Source organism: Stenella coeruleoalba (assembly GCF_951394435.1).
Source record: "Stenella coeruleoalba genome assembly, chromosome: 1".
Taxonomy (NCBI): domain Eukaryota; kingdom Metazoa; phylum Chordata; class Mammalia; order Artiodactyla; family Delphinidae; genus Stenella; species Stenella coeruleoalba.
In genome coordinates, this window is record NC_137169.1 from 16,082,628 (window position 1) to 16,106,394 (window position 23,767).

The 23,767-nt window shown below is 38.6% G+C and overlaps 1 protein-coding gene across 9 annotated transcripts in view; it reads right to left on the bottom strand.

Moving 5' to 3' along the window:
• EIF4G3 (eukaryotic translation initiation factor 4 gamma 3) overlaps positions 1 to 23,767 on the bottom strand; it is a 367,346-nt gene that overhangs the window by 230,815 nt on the left and 112,764 nt on the right. For all 9 annotated transcript variants that reach the window (XM_079928402.1, XM_079928400.1, XM_079928399.1 and 6 more), the window contains one exon: positions 11,247 to 11,375. Coding sequence is in view for 7 of the 9 variants with exons in the window: in XM_079928400.1 (XP_079784526.1) it covers positions 11,247 to 11,375 (129 nt within the window). In the remaining 2 variants the exon portion in view is untranslated. The remainder of the gene's footprint in view (positions 1 to 11,246; positions 11,376 to 23,767) is intronic.

Consider the following 23,767-nt stretch of genomic DNA (forward strand, 5'->3'; position numbering starts at 1 on the left):
TTTCCGTTTCTTTCTTAGATTGATTAATTTTTCATCGGTACACTCTTCCATTGAGATCACCAGTTATTTTCAACTTTTCCTATCTTCTAATATATGCCTTTAAGTCTACACATTTTCCTCTAAGTAACACTTTATGCACATCGCACAAATTCTGATACGAAGTGCTGTTTGTCATTCATTTCTAAAGATAATGTTTTCTATTTTATCTCTGTCAATGGTTTTTTAAATTTCCAAATAAACTGATTTTGTTATTATTTTTACTCCAACATTATGTTTAAGATTATGAAAAACATTATGAATAATTATGTTCAACTAAAATAAATTATAAATCTGACAAGCTTTTTTAAAAACAGCAATTATATTCTGTAGAGTGTCAACTTAAACATAATTTAGATTTTGTCTTTCTTTTGTTGTTAAGCTCTAAATTCTGTAGAAGTATATTTAGAAAAAAATATAAATATGATTGGAATGTAACATTTTTCTCTGTAGCCTAACATGATTAAATTTTATAAATACTCCTTGAGTAGCTGAAAAAAAAGCATAGTCTTAATTGAATGAGAAAAAATTAAATTAAAACAGATTTATTAATTATTATTTCATGCAAATTATTCACAGCCTTTGTAATAGTTTCTCTAATTTGAATTGGTAAAACACCTTCTCTATTTTTTTTAAAGTTTGATAATTATGATGTTCAAATCACTGATATCCTCAATTATTTTTATCTTGGTTGATTGAGTACAAAATTTCTCTTTCATACATATATTTGAAATATATATACATTCTTGTGCTAATATATATTTATATAAAAACAAGTTTACTATCTGTGTCATTTATCTGTATCAGGGGCTGGCAAAGAATGGCCCTTAGCACCTAAGAAAGGGTTTTACATATTTAAAGGGTTAAAAAAGAAGCAGCAGCAGCAAAAGATCATCTGGCCCCAAAATATTTACTATCTGGTCTTTCTAGTTTGCTAATCTACATCAGGGGGCGGCAAATTTATTCTGTAAGGGTCCAGACAGAAAATATCTTAGACTTTGTAGGGCATAAACTCTGTAGCAACTATTCAACTTGTCAATTGTAGCACAAAAGCAGAATTTCATAAATAAATTAGTATGGATGTATTCTAGTAAAACTTACCAAAAACATGAGAGGGGTCAGATTTGGCCCTTGGGTCACAGTCTGCCAGCCCATGATCTAGTATATGGTTACTAACTAATCTGTCCATTTTTCTGAGATGTCAATCTCGCACACTGATAATGAATTTGTCAATTTCAACGTTTACATTTGCTTTATACATATTCTGAACCAATTATTAAGTATATAAGAATTTGTAAAGTTACATCTTCTAGAAATTAAAATTCTATATTGTAGGAATTCTCTCTCTCCCATATGGTTTTTTGCCTTGCATTCTATGTTGACTTCTAAAGGCTGCTTATACCTGCTTTCTTTTTATTAGCATTTTCCTTTTAATGTTTCCCTGCTTTTGTTTTTAATCTCTGTCATGTTTAAATGCATATATCTAGATTTCAGTTTCTGACAAACTGAGTGACTATTTAATAGAGGAATTTAATGTCATTATTATTACAGTTACCAACAATGTTGTTTTACCACATTTACTTTTCCTTTTAAATTCATGGGATTTACGGTCCTAGCTTATCCTTTATTATTAAGGTAACTATATAACCTTTTACCATTATTTGTGCCCATTACTTACCTATTGTCTTTCAGCTCTAATCCACCCTGTAAGTAGAAGGGTGCTTTCACCTCCTGTCAGTATGGCTCCAGACACCAACTCCATTCAGATCTCTAGTCTCTGAAAGCCATTTAGAGATCCAGCAGCAGACAGGTGTGCACACCTGATATTCAAAGTACTAGCTTCACCTTGCTCTCTCACCTACTGAGTTTCTGACGGCCAAGCTGCAGTAAAACTCCCTTCTGACAAGTTTGACCAACAATCCCCTAAAACAGGGGTCCCCAACACCCGGGCTGCAGACTGGTACCGGTCCGCTGCTTCTTAGGAACCGGGCCACACAGCAGGAGGTGAGCTGCGAGCAAGGGAAGCTTCATCTGCCACTCTCCATCGCTTGCATTACCACCTGAACCATCCCCCTCACCCCCCCCCCAACACACACGGGTCCATAGAACAACTGTCTTCCACGAAACTGGTCCCTAGTGCCAAAAAGGTTGGGGACCGCTGCCCTAAAGGACACTTCCTCTAAGCTCCTAGGTTCTCACAACACCACCATGTCTCCTTTTTCATTCCCTCAGCTCCAGGGACGTTAGCTGCTTCCTGTAGTTATTAATCTCTGGATTACTTCAGTGTCCCTTTGAGAATCAATCAGCTAGTTCAACAAAATTCATGTATTAGAGCCCCTCTATTTGAAATAGTGCCGTTTCTTTTTTTTCCTGACAATACTTTAACAGCTGTACTGCTAAGCTAATTAGGCTGTCATGTTGTCAACTATACTAAACAGGTCAAAATTTTGGAGCTAAACTGTAAAAGAAGATGCCCAATTTTAATGGTGATGAGGAGTAATAAAATTTGAAGTAATAAACAGTCTTGAGTAATATAGAGTAGTACCTGAAAATGGAGTATCACTGACAGGAAACTGAAAAGGAGATTTACGTTGCCAGTGAAATACAACAAAATATTGGCAACATAAATTCTTTCTTCTACATATCACCTACTTAGGTACCTATGGAACAAAACACTTCGCAGACAGTAAAGATACCATACAAGAGTGAGAGAATTCAGGTAGCCTGAGAGTTTATCATTCTTCAGAGAGGAAAAAAATGAGGGTTCATCAACCAATGAAAACTTTACAATCAGATCAAGCTCTTCCTGTTACTTAATTATCAGCATCACTGGAAATTTGAGGAAAAAAGGACAGTAAATTAATATATGTATTAAGGAAAAAGTTTGTTAGTTTGGTAAGTAAATTAGAACACTTTATTTTCTTAACAATCAATCTATAATCTTCCTTGTTTATAGTTAATCAATTCTACTTGTTTTAAACCTCCTTAACTCTTAACTCTCCTTAACTTAACTCTTAACTCCTTAACTCTTCTTTGACAGAATTTAAGATGACCTACCACAAGGCTATTATACATGATGTGTGTGTTGTCTGCTTTTCACTGAGTATGGAGTCACTGAAATTCAAGACTCTTAGTTCTATAAAGATGCTAGCTTTCTTTTTTGGGGGGGAGGGGGGAGAGGCATGCTGTGAGGTTTGTGGGATCTTAGTTCCCTGACCAGGGATTGAACCCCAGCCCTCAACAGTGAAAGTGTGTAGTCCTAACCGTTGGACCGCCAGGGAAGTCCCAAAGATGCTAGCTTTCTTATACTTCAAGTAAACTTTCTCATTTGATCACTGATAAAAACAAATAAGCCTGTATTAAGCTCATCCTGTCCCTTCTCCCACGTCCATGCAAATTGAATCCACCCCCTCAATTAATCTGGATAAGAACATTTACCTATATGTCTGATTAAGCTCAGGACACTATTCTACATGTCTATGGTACTTATCCCCTCTGCTGACCTTTCTCCCAGTAGTCCTATCTGCCCACTTCCCCCATAGCTCTCTGAATCACATAAATGGTGCTATGGATGGAGGTGCCTCCCTCGCCCCCTGCAAAAAATTCATAAACTGGAGCCCTAACCCCACAATGTGATGGTATTTGGAGATGGGGACTTCAGGAGACAATTACATTTAGATGAGGTCATGGGGGTGGGGCCCTCATGATGGAATTAGTGCCTTTGTAAGAGACACCAGAGAGCTTGCTTGTCTCTCTCTCTCTCTCTCTCCCCCCCCCACCCGCCCCCCCCACCCCCCGCCATATGGGGACATAGTAAGGAGGCAAGGCAGCCTTCTACAATCCAAGAAGGAAGTTCTCACCAGGAACCAAATCAGTCAGCCAGCACCTGATCTTGGACTTCCTAGCATCCAAAAATGTGAGAAATGTCTGTTGTTTAAGCCACTCAGCCTACGGTATTTTGTTTTGGTAGCCTGAGCTAACTAAGACAACTGGAGTATAAATTTTTGCAGGAAAAATCACAAGCACTCTGAATTGAATAGTCAAACCACTCCAATTCCTAATTCTCTGTTCTATTTCCCATCCCCTGATTTACTGGCACATGCTAATTTCTGTAGGTGAACTGAGGCTGCAATTTTCAAAACCATAAAAATCTGAAAAATTATGTCACAGCTAGGTAAAAAACAGACTGGTGGAGCTGAAATGAGTTTCTCTTCTAAAACTATGGGAAGTAAGTGAAGTAAAGAGGTAAACCTGCAAGGGAAACTCTGGAAGAGGTTTTGCACTACCTATTATAACAGATGAGTGGTAGCTAGAGAAATCAAGAAGCGCCTCCCAGGACGTGTCCAGAGGAAATAACTCCTTAAACGTGAAACAGATAAAATCCTAAACCTTTTTCCCCCTGACAGAACTGAGATGGAAATAAACAACATCATCAACAAAAAACTGAGCTTACACCAAAGACAATGAAAAAAATGCTTGTGAAAGCACTCAGTTCTTACAGATTGGTTCTTAGAAAATTCTTTTTCTTTTTTTAATTAACTTATTAATTAATTAATTTTTGGCTGCATTGGGTCTTCGTTGCTGCACATGGGCTTTCTCTAGTTGCGGCGAGCGGGTGCAACTCTTCGTTGCAGTGCATGGGCTTCTCACTGCGGTGGCTTCTCTTGTGGCAGAGCATGGGCTCTAGGTGTGCAGGCTTCAGTAGTTGTGGCACTCGGGCTCAGTAGTTGTGGCCCACAGGCTCTATAGCACAGGTTCATTAGTTGTGGCATATGGGCTTAGCTGCTTCACGACATGTGGGATCTTCCCGGACCAGGGATCAAACCCGTGCCCCTGCACTGGCAGGCGGATTCTTAACCACTGTGCCACCAGGGAAGTCCCATCTTTGGTTTTTAAAACGGTGTTGAATTAATGTAGAATTCATTTTTAAAACTTTCACCCTTCACACTTAAAGATTTCAAAATATAGGTTCTAGTCTTATAGATTTCCCAAACAGAATCTGAAACTTGGTGTTTTAGGGTACGGAAAGTCTGAATAATAGTTGCATTTAACTATCATTCTTACAACAAAACTTAAAAACTAACCACAAATATCTTGAAAGAAAATCACTGGGAATTTTTTTCTAGTTACATGCAATGCAAAGAGAAGCATAATCAAACAAATATGCCTTTAGGCATATTTCATGGTAAGCTATAAGACTGCATAAAAGATGAAATTCGGAAAACATCTGGTGGAGTCCTACTTTATAAATATGGTTGCAACTGTTTTTGTTAATAAAGAAAAAGACAAAAGAGCTAAAATTCTCTATCAAATATGACCACATTAAGATAAATCTCAACAATGAGAGAAAAGAGCTTACCACAATTATTTAGCATATATTAGATGAAACCACAGATATAAATGATTTAAATTTTTATAAGCCTTATTTTTATACTAATGACACTTGTAAAGGCATGTTAATTTGTAAACTGCTTAATGACACTATATACTGATGAAATTTTCAATAGGTATAAATTTTTAAGTACGTACATATATTATCAACTGAAGAAAACAAAACAGAAGATTTGGCAACAGGACCAACTAAATGCAGTCAGTACTGCAGTTTCTGGAGGCTACATCAAATCTTTATGTGCCATGAATGCAGCTTCCAAACACCAGTCACTTCAAAGACTGCTTTAGACAGCCATAATATGTTCCATGGGGGAGAAGGCAAGTATAAAAAACAATAAATTTTGCTTTGCTTTCTTTTTTTTAAGGAATGTCAACATTCATCTATTTCAACAATGAAATGTGAAAAACATTTTCAAAGCCTCCTCTACTTATCCTGGTTAGCAACACTGACCGTCAGAGTTGCCAAACTCAGAATTTATTTTCTTCATGAAAGACATTTTAAAAATCAAAAAAAGTATAAAAACTTGCTTGCAGTAAATAAAATCACTGTTTAACTTAATAAGAAAGATAAAGCAGTTTGCAAAGTCTGAAACAATCCATCAATCAACAACTGTGAGGCAATAGTGAGTATTTTTCCTTAGTAAAACAAGACCTCTGAAAGGAAAACGAAGTCTGGAAGTTGGATAAAGTAAAATGATTGTAGGGACCATGAGTTGTTTAATCATATTCTTTTGTAATAATGAAAATAATAATGTTAAAATAAGTGCCATGATCAATAACTACTCCTCAGTGAAGAAGTCCTTTGCTTAGCATTTCCAGAGACAATAAAGAATCTAACCAGTGGATCACACACCATCACCATCTCAGTCCACTACTTAACATGACCAAGTTGATCTCTCAGAAAAAGAGAGGAACCAAATGAACAAGAACAGTGGGTGGAAAACATGTACCACTCCACTTCTTTGGCATTATTCTGAGCATGTCTTCTCAATGATTACTGTGAACATAGCTTAAGAGTTTAGACAGGGATACCGAGAGAAAAATGAAAAGGACTAGGCACTGAACCTGATAATCAGTGCCAGTTTGGACTCCTTAGTTTGTAATTTAGCTCCATTATGAGAAAATTAACTGAGTTAAAACAAATGTGTACCAACAATCAAGCAACAAGCATGAAACACTTTTGTTTTGCTTAAGTAATTTAAGATAATTCAAGTAACAAACTTGCGGTATTTTTTAAAAGACATAAAATGAAACAATGCAAAGTTTGCCTAATTTTAAGTATAAAATATAGAATTCATAATGTTTTCATGGGACTTGCCTGGTGGCACAGTGGTTAAGAATCCGCCTGCCAATGCAGGGGACATGGGTTCAAGCCCTGGTTCGAGAAGATCCCACAGGCCGTGGAGCAACTAAGCCCGCGCGCCACAACTACTGGGCCTGTGCTCTAAAGCCCACAAGCCACAACCACTGAGCCCGAGTGTCACAACTACTAAAGCCCGCATGCCTAGAGCCCGTGCTCTGCAACAAGAGAAGCCACAGCAATGAGGAGCACGCGCACCGCAAGGAAGAGTAGCCCCGCTCGCCGCAAACAGAGAAAGCTGGCACGCAGCAACGAGGACCCAACGCAGCCAAAACATAAATAAATAAGTATTTTTTTTAAAAAAAGGACATGTGGTTAAAGAAGTTTCTTTAATCTTTTCTGCAGTTGATTTGAATCTAATAGTTCTGTGTGTAAGAATAAACCACACTATTTCCAACAGAAAATGACCAAGCCTGGCCTCTACTTTTATCCTGGAAGGGATAAGCAAAGACCTGGAAGACATCTCAAACTCCTGGAGAGAGCTTCTAAATTTCACACTAATACCAGACAGGTAAGCAAATTAGACACACACACACACACACACACACACACACACACACACACACACACAATATCCTGAAGAGAACCAAGTAGGCACGAAAATAACAAATGTCACTTATTGAAAGCATTAGCATGTCCTGTTCTGAGGCAGAATTTTATATAGTCTTCATAACAATCCTCTGAAAGAGTGGTACAATTCTAATTCTCTCCTATATAGCAGAAGAAGAAACCAAGTTCTAGAGATATCAAATAATTTACCCAACATCATATAACCAGAAAGTGACAGACCAAGTCCCAGAACCTGGAGTCTGTTTTGACTCCAAGCCTATAATTCTTTTCCCTCTATTTTGAAGGTTCTACTTTCCATAATGATCTACAAACATGTCAACTATTAAACCTAAGGAGGGACTTCCCTGGTGGCGCAGTGGTTAAGAATCTGCCTGCCAACGCAGGGGGCACGGGTTCAAGCCCTGGCCCAGGAAGATCCCACATGCCGCGGAGCAAGTCTGTGCGCCACAGCTACTGAGCCTGCGCTCTAGAGCCCATGAGCCACAACTACTGAGCCCGCGTGCCACAACTACCAAAGCCCATGCACCCAGAGGCCGTGCTCCGCAACAAGAGAAGCCACCACAATGAGAAGCCTGCGCACCTGAACGAAGAGTAGCCCCCGCTCGACGCAACTAGAGAAAGCCCACGCGCAGCAACAAAGACCCAACGCAGCCAAAAATTAATTAATTAATTAATTTAAAAATATATATAAATCTAAGGAGACTGAGTTTCCTACAGAACTCCCCATTTTTCCAGGTATGCCAATTTAGAAAAACTTCCTCACTCTGTAAACAGATGTTAAGATATTGTTGGGAGACAAATGAATCCATATAAGGCTGTCTCTGAAAGGCAGGGGATAAAAGGGGGGGTAATAAATCAGATATGAGTTACTGGGTTCATCCATCAGATTAGGAAGATGACAACAAAACAGACCACGAAGGGAAGCAAGAAAATATTTGGTGACCCTTCTCCCTGGAATTCATGTACTCTGACTTCTAAAAGAAACGAATCAAATGGCATACAGAAAGGCATTTGTGGGCTTGACAACTGAGAGCACTGCTAGATCATCCTTTCTTAAATGCAAACTATGCATTTGCAAGCAGCACCGTCTTTCAGAACACTTAAGGGCTTTGGGCCAACTGCTAGGGTCAAATCACAACTGGAAACAGTAAAAATCTGAAATGGAAAACTAAGCTATTCCCCTTGTGTGCCAGTTATCGACTGCTTGCCTTTCAGCTCAAAATTCAACTTGTCTGCCAGTACAGTGAAAATGGATCTGGCACAATGTAAAGCTTGTCAGTAGAGGGCACTGTAAAGATATTGCAGGAGGAAAGGGTTTTGCTTCCTGGTTCCTGTGGGCATGCACAGCAGGCTCCTGCAGAACACACAGCTTCTCCAGAACCTGACTTCCCCAGTGCCCAGCGGCTCTACAGGGCGCAGCTTCTTCAGTGTCAGGATTCTGCTGCAATGTGCAGCAGCCAGCAGTACCCAGTGACTAACAGCTACCCCTGGTACCCTCTGAAGCCATTCTGCAGCAGAGTGCCTCCTAGAAAAAACAGCCCTGTGAAGAGTTTTCCCTCAGCACCTTAGAAGGCAGAATTCTGGAAAGTTCCAGAGGGTGGATTTCTAGTAAGTTCCACTGATGTGGCACCACAGCAACTTCTCTACCATTCAGAGAACCACATCATGCCAGATCTCAGCCCAAGGTGGGGGGAGCAGTCTCCTAACAGTAGCATGAAATAGAGGCACAAGGTTGGACAGGGCTTTTTTAGATTTTGGAGAGGACATACATTACATATGAGTGTGATACACCTCGACCTACCTACAAAGTCATCTGGGAGGTTTCTAATTTTGATTGAGGGAAAGAACAAAAGGAGGCTCTGCAGTAAGTTTAGGCTGCAACACAAGCTGCTCTACCACATGGGACCTGTGATCCAGCAGATTCAAGGTTATCTGAAGTGCCTGTGGCAGAGATGCTGTAAGGAGCCTGTAGCCATTGTGCACTGCAGCAGCTCTTTGCTAAAGGAACCGGTGCTAGAAAAGCCAGCTTTCCTCAACACTCCGTAAGATGAATTTCCAGCAAATTCCAGAAGAAGGATTTCTAGCACGTTCTACTGGTATGACACTACAATGACTTCTCTACTATAAGGTTATGCCACAGCCACACACTCTCTGGTAACAGGGTGGAGAAGAAGGCTCTTCCATGGGGACTCCATCTTGGCCCCAGGAGAAGCAGCTACTCCTTATATTTGTAATTTTTATATCATTTAGAGTTCTCTTTCTTACTAGCCAATCCCTCTGTACTCCAATCCCTTATTATATTTAATAATCCTTTATATTAAACTTTCCCTATTCAACTTACTACAGTTTTTCTTTGCTCCTGAGACTCAGACCAACATACCTGATTAATAGCGTGGGTGGTTCTGTTCAGTGCCATGAAAACCAACACTAGAAACTCATCCTAAACAATTAAGAATTCATTTTGACATATTTTACTTTTAAAACTCAAAGTTAAACAAGAATGATTTAGACCGAGTTTAAGTATAGTACTAAGCCCAAATTAATTTACATATTCCTGAATAGCGCTATTTCAATCATGCTTTGGCAAGTTGTACATTCCTTCTCCAAACATTCTATAGTTTGAACTATCATTAATCAACACTTATAACCACCAGCTTTTAGCATTATTTTCAGTAATTCTTCCTCTTATTATTCAAGCTCTTAAAGGCCTAAAATATAAAAGCCCAATTGAAAATAATGTTATAATATTAATTTTTATTATTAAAAGGAATGTTTCTTACATGTAAATACTGACAATCTCAAAACAGCTTGGTTCAAGGTTATTGGCTTGACTCTCTCTACATTCCAGTAAGAGACTTCTTAACTCTACCCCACTCTTAACCACAAGGAAGACCAAATAAGCATGTAATGGTGAGTTGGTACAAGCTGAAAGATTTCTTGGGAAATGGCTTAAAATGCAGGGGACCCACAGCGACATCTTAAAACAGTTTGTGTCTCCTGTGCCTGTTACTTGGAAATAAACTAAGGAGTTCACTATTCTTTAACAGTTCAACAAAATTTTAAGCCTAACAAATTCCAATAATCTATTTATAAAACCAAACAAACAAAAAAGCCCTGTAAAATTATCAATACTAAGAGGGAAAGACAGCCATATCTTTTACGAAAGTAGAAAATAACCACCAACACTCCACCAAAAAGTGAAAAGGGAGACTAACGGATTACACATTGAAAGGCAAACAAGTGCTTTACGAGATTTTTAATGAACTTTATAGAGTCATACTCTAATTTCTAAAACAACAAAAAGGAAAACTAAATATCACTGACAGTTTATTTTGAATTACTCCATAAATGAAATGTGTAAAACTGTTAGTAGTCACTATCATGGGAGGTGTGTCTAAAAAAATGTATAAGAGAAAATAGAAATTACTCTTCAAGTAATGTTGTATGTTTGCTTAAAAGTTTGCTTTAGAAAAATAGAAATTCAGGCTTCCCTGGTGGCACAGTGGTTAAGAACCTGCCTGCCAATGCAGGGGACACGGGTTCCAGCCCTGGTCCGGAAAGATCCCACATGCCGCGCAGCAACTAAGCCCATGTACCACAACTACTGAGCCTGTACTCTAGAGCCCGTGAGCCACAACTACTGAAGCCCGCGCACCTAGAGCCCATGCTCCACAGCAAGAGAAGCCACCGCAATGAGAAGCCTGCGCACCGCAATTAAGAGTAGCCCCCGCTCGCCACAACTAGAGAAAGCCCAGGCACAGCAACAAAGACCCAATGCAACCAAAAATAAATAATAACTAAATAAATAAATAATTTTTTTAAAAAAAGAAAAATAGAAATTCAGCTCTGACATGGAAATTTCTTTTAGGAAAAAAAAGGTTTTTCTTACTTGAGAGAGTCCAGGGGACGATGCATGTCCCGGGGGCGTTGCCGCTAGATTTGGATGCCCCTTGTTTATTTCATGTGCTGAGTAAGGGGAAGGGGTTGGGGGTCCCGGCTGTCTTGCTACTTGTGTTACCTGTGAGGAAATCAATTTAGTAAGAGTATTAGTAACTCAATCTTCATAAATATTGCCAAAGTAGCTAATTTTTTAAATATGGAAGTATCTGTCTCACACTTTATACTAAAGTAAGTGCCAGACTGACTAAAGGCTTAAAATTTCAAAATTGAACAAATGAAATTCCTAGAAAAAAAGACATGAATATTTTCATCCATTCGATAAAAGATTCTTGAAACATACCTAAAACTAAAAATCTTAAAGGAAAAACTATGCTAAATGAAAAAAGCCAGACTAGAAACTACATACTGTACGATGCCATTTATATGATATTTTGTAAAAGGAATGAAAAAGAAATAAATTATTACAAGGGAAGAGGATAACTACGAAAGGGGCACAGGGAGATTCTGGGGGGATGACATAACTGTTCTGTATCATGTCTGTAGTGCAGATTACATCTCTTTGTGCTTGTCAAAACTAACAGAACTGTATACTAAAAAAGGTGAATTTTACTTTAGGTAAATTATACCTCAATAAACCTGAACCAAAAAAAGTTACTTATAGAGCATAATCTCATTTTTGTTTTTAAAAAAGTACATCTAAATATACATGTACATGCACATGTACATGTATATATATTTCTATATGTGTATCTACATCTACATATGTGTGCATATATATAATATACTCACAAGTATACATGTCACATTAAAAAGATCTGTAAGAAGATACACAAAGATCTTAAAAGAAAGCATGTAGGCGTTTCTTTTTTTTCCTATCATTTTTATTTTCTAATATAGTTCAACAGTCAATTAGCTATTTTACCCAAGTTCTTAGATCCTCTGAATTCTACCATAGAGTTAAAAACTCTACCCAGGGAGAAATGAAAGTGGTCTCCAAATGACATTAGATTTTCCTGGAATTCAATCAATCAGTCAGAGGCTCTGAAGAAAGTCTACTCCTTGATAATCTAACCCTAGAATCCATTATGTCTATCTAAAACAGAAATAAATGCCTAAAGACTCAGCTACCTGTTCCCAAAGCTGAAATAAAATGGACTTACGGAGAACTAACTACAGTCAAAAGCTTACAGGCTAGTAAGAGACACGAAAATGCTAAAATGTGACCAAAGTTTAAAACTGAAATTAATTGTATTTAATTTCTTCCCTGCTTTTTAAATAGCTTTATGATTTCCTTGAAAAACTTTGTTTCCAATTTGGAGTGAAAATTACATTTAAAAGGGCATGAGGTTTACCATGAAATGTTACAGCATTTATAAATCTCATCAGGGCAATTTTTCAAAGGATACAAGTCAGAATGCTATCTAAACATCTACTTTAGAAAATTAATAACCAGAAATGAAGAGTTCTTACAAGCAAATTTCTCACCAACAAGGCTTTATAAATTCATATTCTTGTTTCACACACTCTAGAATAAATTATTTTGATATTCTACTAAAGCAAAGCATCAAAATGGACACATATTTTTAACATTAGGAAAAAAATTTGCACAATGAAACAAAGTGAAAGAAGTTAGCTATATAAAATGTCAAGTCAATTCTCCAATTCATTCTGATAAAACAATCAAAGATTAAATTTACCCAGGGCAAAAAATCATAATATGGAAAAATGTTTTTCAAACTGCTATTAAGAATAAATTAATATTAAAAGATACTATTACATGGCCATACTACCCAAAGTGATCTACAGACTTAGTTTGATCCCTATCAAACTACCCATGACACTTTTCACATAACTAAAACAAATAATCCTAAAATTTATATGGAACCATAAAAGACCCAGAAGTGCCAAAGCAACCCTGAGGAAACAGAACAAAGCAGGAGGCATAACCCTCGGGACTTTGGACAACACTACAAAGCTACAGTAATCAAAACAGTGTGGTATTGGAACAAAAAACAGATATATGGACGAATGGAACAGAATAGAGAGCCAGAAATAAACTCACACACCTATGGTCAGTTAATCTTCAACAAAGGGGACAAGAATATAACAATGGAGAAAAGACAGTCTCTTTAGCAAGAGTGGTGTTGGAAAGTTGAACAGCCGCATGTAAATCAATGAAGTTAGAACACACCCTCATACCATACACAAAAATAAACTCAAAATGGCTTAAAGACTTAAATATAAGACACAACATCACAAAACTCCTAGAAGAAAACACAAGCAAAACATTTTCTGCCATAAACCGTACCAATGTTTTCTTAGGTCAGTCCACCAAAGGCAATAGAAATAAAAGCAAAAATTAACAAATGGGATATAATCAAACTTATAAGTTTTTGCACAACAAAGGAAACCATAAACAAAATGGATAACCTACAGGCTGGGAGAAAATATTTGCAAATGATGCAACCAACAAGGGCTTAATTTCCAAAATATAAAAACAGCTCATACAACTCAATAACCAAAAAAAAAAAAAAAAAATTGAAAAGTGGGCATAAGACCTAAATAGACATTTTTCCAAAGAAGACATACAGATGGCTCATAGGCACATGGAAAGATGCTCAACATTGCTCATTATTAGAGAAATGCAAACCAAAACTACAATGAGGTATCACCTCACACCAGTCAGAATAGTCATCATTAAAAAGTCTACAAATAACAAATGCTGGAGGGGGTGTGGAGAAAAGGGAACCTTCCTACACTGTTGCTGGGAATGTAAACTGGTGCAGCCACTATGGAAATAAGTATGTAAGTTCCTTCAGAAACTAAAAATAGAGTTGCCATATGATCCAGCAATCCCATTCCTGGGAATATACCCAGATAAAACTATAATTCAAAAAAATACGTGCACCCCTATGTTCATAGCAGCACTATTTACTACAGCCAAGACATGGAAATAAAGAAGATGTGGTGTACACACACACACACACACACACACACACACACACACACACACACACTGGAATATTACTCAGCCATTAAAAAGAATGAAATAATGCCATTTGCAGCAACACGGACGAACCTAGAGACTATCATACTAAGTGAAGTAAGTCAGAAAGAGAAAGACAAATACAATATGATATCACTTATATGCGGAACCTAAAATACAACACACATGAACATATCTATGAAAGAGAAACAGACTCACAGATATAAACTGACTTGTGGTTGCCAAGAGGGAGGGGGGTTGGGGAGGGATGGAGTAGGAGTTTGGGGTTAGCAGATGCGAATTATTATATATACAATGGATAAACAAGGTCCTACTATATGGCACAGGGAAGCATATTCAATATCCTGTGATAAACCACAATGGAAAAGAATACGAAAAAGAATGTATAACTGAATCACTTTGCTATACAGCAGAAATTAATACATTATAAATCAACTATCCTTCAATAAAATTTAAAAATAAATAAAATATATTACTACATGCATATCACAAATAACACAATAAGTTTTTTTTAAAAAACTTCACCCCAATATTGCCAAGGAACTAAGGAAACAGGACGTAGACAGGATACTGTGAATGCGTTTACCATGTCCCCAAAACTACAGAGCAATGCATCACAGCTGCCTTAAAACCACACCCAAAGAATGATTCCATTTTGGAATACATACCCTGAAGAAATAATCTTACCTCAAAAACTAGGAACTTAAATATATGAGAGCAAAAAAAGGTAAAAATAGCAAATAATGAGAAAATAAAGTAACATAACTGAAGACATAAGAAATACATAGATGTGAACTGCCACCAATTGAAATGAATATGTGAAATAATCAAGAGTAAAAAAGAAAAGATACACCCTTTAGAACTACAAAGAGATTCTTCTATGTTCTACTGACAAAGACCAGAATAACTAAATCAATGATTTCAGATAAAGATTAGTGTTCAGTGCCCGCGTGCCACAAACTACAGAGCCCACAGGCTCTGGAGCCCATGCGCCATACATAACTAGAGAGAAGCCCATGCACCGCAAGGAAGAGCCTGCGTGCTGCAACAAAAGATCCTGTATGCCACGACGAAGATCCCGCGTGCCACAACTAAGACCCGACACAGCCAAAGATAAAAAAAAATAAATACACAAATATTTTAAAAAAAAAAGATTAGTGTTCATGTTTCCCTGAAAACTGCTTAAGTGCACTTTTTAGAATATTGTTATCACCCCATGAAATACAGATGTTTGACAAAAGGAGAAAAGGCATTTAGCCAAAGCACATGCCACTGCTAACATTAAAATTTTCCTTAAAGCAAGCACCAGTGAAAAACAACCTTCATAGGCAAATATCCCTGAAGTATGCATTCTCTGCTGTTCCTAAAGAGGTAGGCAAATTGCAGGAATCCTTTGGTATTGTATATTCTAGTAGAGTATTCCCTCCCAAATTTGGAGGTTTCTACTAATAAAAGCAAACCAAAGAAAATAAATCTGTATCAAAATAATAGGAGAATCATGTCATTCTTAAAAATTCTCCCAAAAAAAGCTACTACATGCAATAAATCTCTGGCCGTCACTGTGATCTATTTAATTCAAAAAGACCCCCTATTACAACTGTCATACTGCATTATGTACTACATGTTTGCTTTCAGTGTACTATAGAGCTTACTATCTTTGCCCAGGAAAAAGGTATACCACCTTCAATTAGAAATTATACAAAATATAAGTAGGTAACACAACCCTATCCCAAGGAAATGGCACAAGGTCTAATGAAGTTGTTGAGGATAAAATTCAAAATTACATGAAACTTTGAATATCTTCTTTCAAAATATTCCTAGATGAATGATTATTGAATTTTCTAGTCTCTGGCTACAGTTTCTTCTCCTCTCTGGCTAACTTATTCCATTTCAGATCATACTGTTATAATCCATGTCCTTTGAAGGTAGTGACAAGAGGTTCTCATGTAAAGGGGAAAAAACCATGTTTTCCCATTATTTATTATTAGTACCGTCTCAACTATGGAGGCTGGGAGTAGAAGTATAAAGGAGCTAATTATGGCAACTACTTAACCACCTCCAAAGCTAGAATATTTTTGTCTTTTATGTAATATTCATCTTAAGCAAAATTAATCAAACATTGTGCGGTATGCAGTGTGTGTGTGTGTCCTGTATTTAAGTTTAAAAGATTATATGCCCAAGAAACATTTACTTTTTATAGATATTATAGTTTTGCATTGGCAATAATGTAGAGCATCCAGAATTCTCATTCATATGCTGGTGGAAATGTAAATTGGTATAAGCTCTTTGGAAAAGAATTTGGCATTAGTTAGTAACGTTGAAAACAAGTATACCCTGTAACCTAGTTCTTCCTAGGTATACATTTGCGAGAAACAGGAAAATGTGCACCAAGGTACGTGTACAAAAATGTCCATAGTTGCATTGTTCTTACTACCCAAAACTGGAAATAACACAGCCATTCATTAGCAGGAGAATGGATCAATAATGAAATATTTTCCTATGTGGACATCAAATTTAAAACTACAGCGACACATCACAACTTGAATGACACTCATTAATGATACTGAGTGAAAGAGAACACAGAAGACTACAGAGTATGATTCCAAAAAAGTTCCAAAACAAACAAAACTTGACTATACTAATTTAGAAATGCATAAATGGATGGCAACACTGTAAATAAGAGCAGGAATTTTTTTTTAAGGCAGATATATTGGGAAGACAAGGAGTTAAGATCAGGTAAGGCCACATTATGTTTTATTTTTTCACACCTGAGGGGTGAGACATAGATTTTGCTTTACAATTATTTGTTAAACTCTACTTTTATGTTTTATGCACTTCTATGCACGAATGTTATAATCCTCTTCCACTCCCTAAAACAGTTTACAGACCAAAACAAGCAAATTACTTAGGACCTGGGGTAAAATACTAGTTACACTGGTACTAGTTATACTGCTGCTCTACAAGGAGTAAGAATATGAAAAGAAAATAAATTAAAAGAAAACCTCTAAAATTTTTATCTTGGTGGAAACTTCAGCTAGCTAGTAAATTTTCATTCAAGAGTTCTACCTAGGGGCCTCCCTGGTGGCGCGGTGGTTGCGAGTCCGCCTGCCGATGTGGGGGACACGGGTTCGTGCCCCACTCTGGGAAGATCCCACATGCGGCGGAGCGGCTTGGCCTGTGAGCCATGGCCACTGAGCCTGCGCGTCCGGAGCCTGTGCTCCGCAACGGGAGAGGCCACAGCAGTGAGAGGTCCGCGTACAGCAAAAAAAAAAAAAAAAAAGAGTTCTACCTAAAATCATCTCCTATAAAATCAATGATACTTTGTGGTTGCTGACCAAATGTAACTTGAAGAATCTTTTGAGAGTTTAAAGCTAAACCATAAAGGCCATGGAAACTAAGATGAGTCAGTAAGCATAAAGTTGAGGGCCTCCTTGTTGGCGCAGTGGTTAAGAATCCGTCTGCCAATGCAGGGCACACGGGTTTGAGCCCTGGTCCGGGAAGATCCCACATGCTGCAGAGCAACTAAACCCGTGCACCACAACTACTGAACCTGCGCTATAGAGCCCAAGAGCCACAACTACTGAGTCTGTGCACCACAACTACTGAAGCCCAGGCGCCCTAGAACTCATGCTCCGCAACAAGAGAAGCCACCGCAATGAGAAGCCCATGCACCGCAATGAAGAGCAGCCGCCGCTCGATGCAACTAGAGAAAGCCCACGTGCAGCAATGAGGACCCCCACACAGCCAAAAATAAATAAATAAAATAAATAATAATAATTTTTTTTAAAGTTGCTTTATTTAGCACTATATTACCTGATTTGAAAAAATATTCTGGTCAATTAAAGGCTATAATACATAAACTACAATTTTCAAATAATAGTAATTTAAAAATTAAAGTTTCCTGAACATGATCATTCTCTCATGACCCCAGAGCAATGAAAATACTATGTGGGAAACAGATGTGGGGGAAAAATGGCCAGGTTTAAGCAACAGGAAGTAGGGACTATGGAGAACTGGACAGAATACCCATCCCCCATAGGGCAGTAGATACTCAGATACTCAGCTGTAGCCAAGTGCTGCCATTCAGGAATTCCAAATAAGCCATGCAGTATCTTCCAAGTTTTCAAGAAAAACTAAAAATAAAGATTTTTACATGAAATTTTCCTGACCTCCAAAACACTGTACAAGCCAAATAAAGCACATCTATAGATTAAGTACACAGGCATTAAAAAAAAAAGTACACAGGCAGCCAGTGTGTGAATCTGGCTCTAGGGGCACCTCATGATCATCACCAAATATGAACTTTCTGGGTTTTTTTTTTTTTTTGACAAAACAAAGGACTATTTATTACTTTCAACAACAGCAGTAGCCAGAGTATGAGCATTTTTGCGCCACACTTTGAACCTGAGTCCCAGGGCAACACAAAGAGGGCCAGGTGACAAGTGCACATATGGTGACTTGCATTACCTGAAAGAACACTGCACTTAGGAACTTGAATCTTTTATAATGGGCAGTAAGCATGCTGCCTTTTGCTCCAGAAAGAGACATTATCTTTATTATACAATAAGCAGGCACGCACATTTCCTCTGAATGTCTTACACACCGCCATGGTGTTCTTCCACCTCTGCCACTTTATGTACCAAGAGAGTAATAGGGTAAAGAAAAAAAATGAGAACAGTAAAGCACTGATGAATTTATTCAGAATATTCCAATCAGCAAATCTAGAGAGAATAAACTTTGTTTAAAGGAAGTACTCACGTATAGACCTGTGACTGAATTCTAGACAAACAGTCATTGAATGAATACAGATATATTGTTAAACGTTATAGACACATATATAAAGTAGTATATCTTTATTCATTGCATCTACATAATATATGTATATATTGCACAATATATGCAATAAAAACATAGCACTTAAAAACACACAATAATTAAATCTTTATTAAAAGAATTACAAAGGATTCCTATCAAGAAATATTAATGTTTTCAGCAAAAAATGACTAATATAAAGGTTAAAAGGTTTATGTCTGAGAAGCCACCCCGTAACTTTTTAGCCCAAGATGAAGTTTATTTAGTGAAGTCATCTAAAAGCATTCCAGGGCTTCCCTGATGGCGCAGTGGTTGAGAGTCCGCCTGCCAATGCAGGGGACGCGGGTTCGTGCCCGGGTCCGGGAAGATCCCACATGCCGCGGAGCGGCTGGGCCCGTGAGCCATGGCCGCTGAGCCTGCGCTCCGCAGCGGGAGAGGCCACAGCACTGAGAGGCCCGCGTACCGCAAAAAAATAAAAATAAAATAAATAAAAGCATTCCAACAGCTGCAATTCCCACATGGAAATGACCAAGTTCAATTTCTGGTAGACTGGAAAGATTCCAAAGCTTTTCTTACTTGGTTAATTTCAACACTCTATGAGATCCTCTAGCAGCTGAATGGATAAGCAGTTTCTCATTCTGATTAGTTTTTCATGTATATCATCCTAGTTCTTCCTTCAGGTCATTTATTTCCCAATATCTAGAGATATTTTTAATTACAGATATTGGGAAATAAATAGAAGCTGGTTTAGTCAACTAAAAAGGAACTTTACAGTGGATACTAGATACGTATCATGACATTTTTCAAAGTCTCTCTGACATTACCACTGCCAATCCCCTCCCATAACCAAGAAAAAGAGAAAGTAAGTGACTTTCCTCTTTGTTCTACTCTTAGCTACACTTATTAGGTTGAACCATATGGAACTTCAGATATTCAAGTTGTTTTTCACATTAAAAAAAAAGGCAATTTCATGATTCCAGTAATACTTAAATACTCAAGCAAACAGATGCTATCCTGGACAGTTCTGATAAATGTAATATTTAAACAAAGGATGTCACAGTCATCAACATCTGCAGCCCTCCAATGTGAGCTGGTGAGCCCTGAGGAAACTCAGCTCTGAAAAGACTACCTGCCGGGACTTCCCTGGTGATCCAGTGGTTAAGAATCCCCCTTCCAATGCAGCAGACGCGGGTTCGAGCCCTGGTCAGGGAACTAAGATCCCACATGCCACGGGGCAACTAAACCCGCACATGCATGCCACAACCAAGAGTTCGAATGCCACAACTAAGGAGGCTGCCTGCCGCAACTAAGACCCGGCGCAACCAAATAAAATAAATAAATAAATCTTTTTTTAAAAAAAGAGAGAGAGAGAGAGGACCCTTGTGCCGCAACTACCAAGCCCGTGAGCTCTGGAGCCTGCTCACCACAACTAGCGAGAAGCACATGTGCTACAACGAAAAGCCCATGCACCACAACAAAAGATCCCACACGTTACACCCAAGATCCCACGTGCCGCAAACCAATACCCAATGCAGCCAAATAAATAAATAAATATTTTAAAATATATATATATATACCTGCCACCTAGCAGCCATCAGACTGTAACCTCTCCCTACCATGAGCCCTGAGGAAACTCAGGATGTGAAAACACAGGATACTGGCCCCAGAAAGCTGAGGTGCATACCAAAGGAATGATTTCAGTGAGCCCAGTCTCTTGCATCCTCCCATACATAGAAAAGCGCTAAATTCCTTAACTTGAGGGATCTGGTTTTCTTTAATTAACAATAATCTTTTGACGTTCAGACTATCTGCCCTTTGTTACAAAACTTCAATATTACCTGGCTCCCGCCATCACCTCTCTGGAGCAGTCTCTCAGAACTATCTGAAATGCTGTCTCCCGAACTGCAGTCTGCATTTTTGCCCCAAATAAAACTTAACTCGCAACTCTCATGTTGTGCTTTTTTTTTAAGTCATCAGTTCTATCATGGACTCTGTAGTAGTGGGTTCAACTCTGAAGATTGTTTCTTTTCATATTTATTAATTGGCAATGGAAACAAGAGAAAGAAAAGCAGATTAGCTGCTTTTTCAATGTTAACAGTTGAGTACCTACCACAGATCAGTAACAATAGAATAAAACTAAGAAAAAAACACCTGGGACTTCCCTGGTGGTGCAGTGGTTGAGAGTCCGCTGCCGATGCAGGGGACACGGGTTCGTGCCCCGGTCCGGGAGGATCCCACATGCCGCGGAGCGGCTGGGCCCAGGAGCCATGGCTGCTGTGCCTGCGCGTCCAGAGCCTGTGCTCCACAACGGGAGAGGCCACAGCAGTGAGAGGCCCGCGTACTGCAAAAAAAAAAAAAACACCTGGCCTCCAAGCATGTCTAGGTATAAAAGGTAACAAACAGCACACCAAGTGTGAATCCTTCGGGGCCAGAGGACAAATTGTTGCAAGCAGAATTCTAAGATGGTTCTCAATATTCCTGTCTCTGGTGCTCATACCCTGTATAATTCCTTCCCCTTAATATACCAGTGAATATGATGGAATATCACTCCTATGACTAGGTAACTACACAGCTGACTTCAAGTTAATCAAGAAAAAGATTATCCTGGGTGGGTATGAACTTACTAGGTGAGCTCTTTAAAGCACAGTGAATCAAAAAGGTACTCTCCTGTTTTCTTTTTCTAATTTATTTTTTATATTTATTTTTGGCTGTGTTGGGTCTTCGTTTCTGTGCGAGGGCTTTCTCTAGTTGCGGCAAGCGGGGGCCACTCTTCATCGCGGTGCGCGGGCCTCTCACTATCGCGGCCTCTCTTGCTGCGGAGCACAGGCTCCAGACGCGCAGGCTCTATAGTTGTGGCGCACAGGCCCAGCTGCTCCACAGCATGTGGGATCTTCCCGGACCAGGGCTCGAACCCCTGTCCCCTATATTGGCAGGCAGATTCTCAACCACTGCGCCACCAGGGAAGCCCCTCTCCTGCCTTCTTAAAGACTAAGCTGACTTACAGGTTATGCAAGGACCACATAGCAAGGACCCAAAGGTAGCCTCTAGGAGCTGAGAGCAATCCCTAGCCAATAGCCAGCAAGAAAACAGGGACCTCAGTCCAACAACTACAAGGAAATAAATTCTTCCAACTATCCTAATGTGTATGGAAGTGAACCCCAAGCCTTACATGAGATTCCAGTCCTTGCCAACACTTTAATTTCAGCATGGTCCTGAGCAGAGGACCCTGCTAGCCCAGACCCACAGAATCTGTGAAGTAATAAATGGGTGCTATTTTAAGCTGTTAATTCTGTGGTGATTTGTTACATAGTAATAACAAAAACTAGGAAAAGACCTCACATGGCACAGAAACAACAGGTATAACATAAGACCCTGAGATCTTGACAAGGTCAAGAAATGGGAGTGATTAAACTGTTACAAGTAGGGGGTCCGGGGTAGTCCCCCCATCATGAGGCTAAGAGGAGATGGCAGCAGAGGCAATATTACTTAAGGACTTGTAGGCATGGTAAGGACTTGGGATATTATTCTAAGTGGAATAGAAAGCTAATGGAAATTTTTCTTTTTTTTTTTTGGCTGCGCTGGGTCTTCATTGCAGCGCACGGTCTTCTCTAGTGGTGGCATGTAAAGCCTCATTAGTTGCGGCACGCAGGCTTAGTTGCCCCACGGCATGTGGGATCTTAGTTCCCCGACCAGGGATCGAACCCACAACCTCTGCATTGGAAGGCGGATTCTTAACCACTGGACCACCAGGGAAGTCCCACTACTGGAAATTTTAAGCAGGAGCATGACCAGATCTGATGCTTTCCAAAGATCATTTTGGTTGCTTTGTGAAAAGAAAGAATTGAAGAGTACAAGAATGGAAACAGATTCATTTAAAAGCTATCACAATAAGCTAGGCCAAAACTGATGATAGCTTAGAACAGTAAAAATAAAGATGAAAAGAAGTGGACCAATTTGGGTTATATATTAGAGGCAGAGCCAAACAGAATTGCTACTGATTTGACTGAACGGAAGGGACAGAAGGGAATGAGGATTGACTGATTCACTTATTTAATATACATTTATTGAGAACAAATTGTATGCTATGCACTGGTACATGGGATACAAAATTAGGTGAATAAGGCTCTAAAATCTCTGTCTTCATGGAGTTTACATCCTAGCTGAAGGTAATAAGATAATCGTAACAGATTTAATAATTTTTTAAATATATATTTTAAAGTGATAACTATTATGGAAATACAGGATGGCTTTTAAGTCTATGGCTTGAAATATTCAGTGGGTGGAGATATTCATGTGAGATAGGGAGAGCAGATTTAGGGGAAAGGGTAATCAAAAGCAATATATGCCTATTAGATATCCAAATGGAAGTGATAAGTAGCCAGTTCAATATCTGAATCTAAGCTCAGAAGAGGAGTCAGGGCTAGAGAAGATAAATTTAGAAGTAGGTTCATATCAAAGTTTCAGGTAGTCTCTAAGCTAATTCTGAAAACTAGTAAATGAAAATATGAAAAAGTCTGAATTTATAAACCAGGGGCAAAAACCATAGCTAAATTTATTTCTGGATCTATTTGGTCAGTGTTAATTGTTGCATATTCAAGACAGTGCTCACCCTCTCAATGGAATCCATATGGCTAATTTCTCTGCTCAGAATTATAAAAGAACAAACAAGATTATCATAAGATGAATCAGTA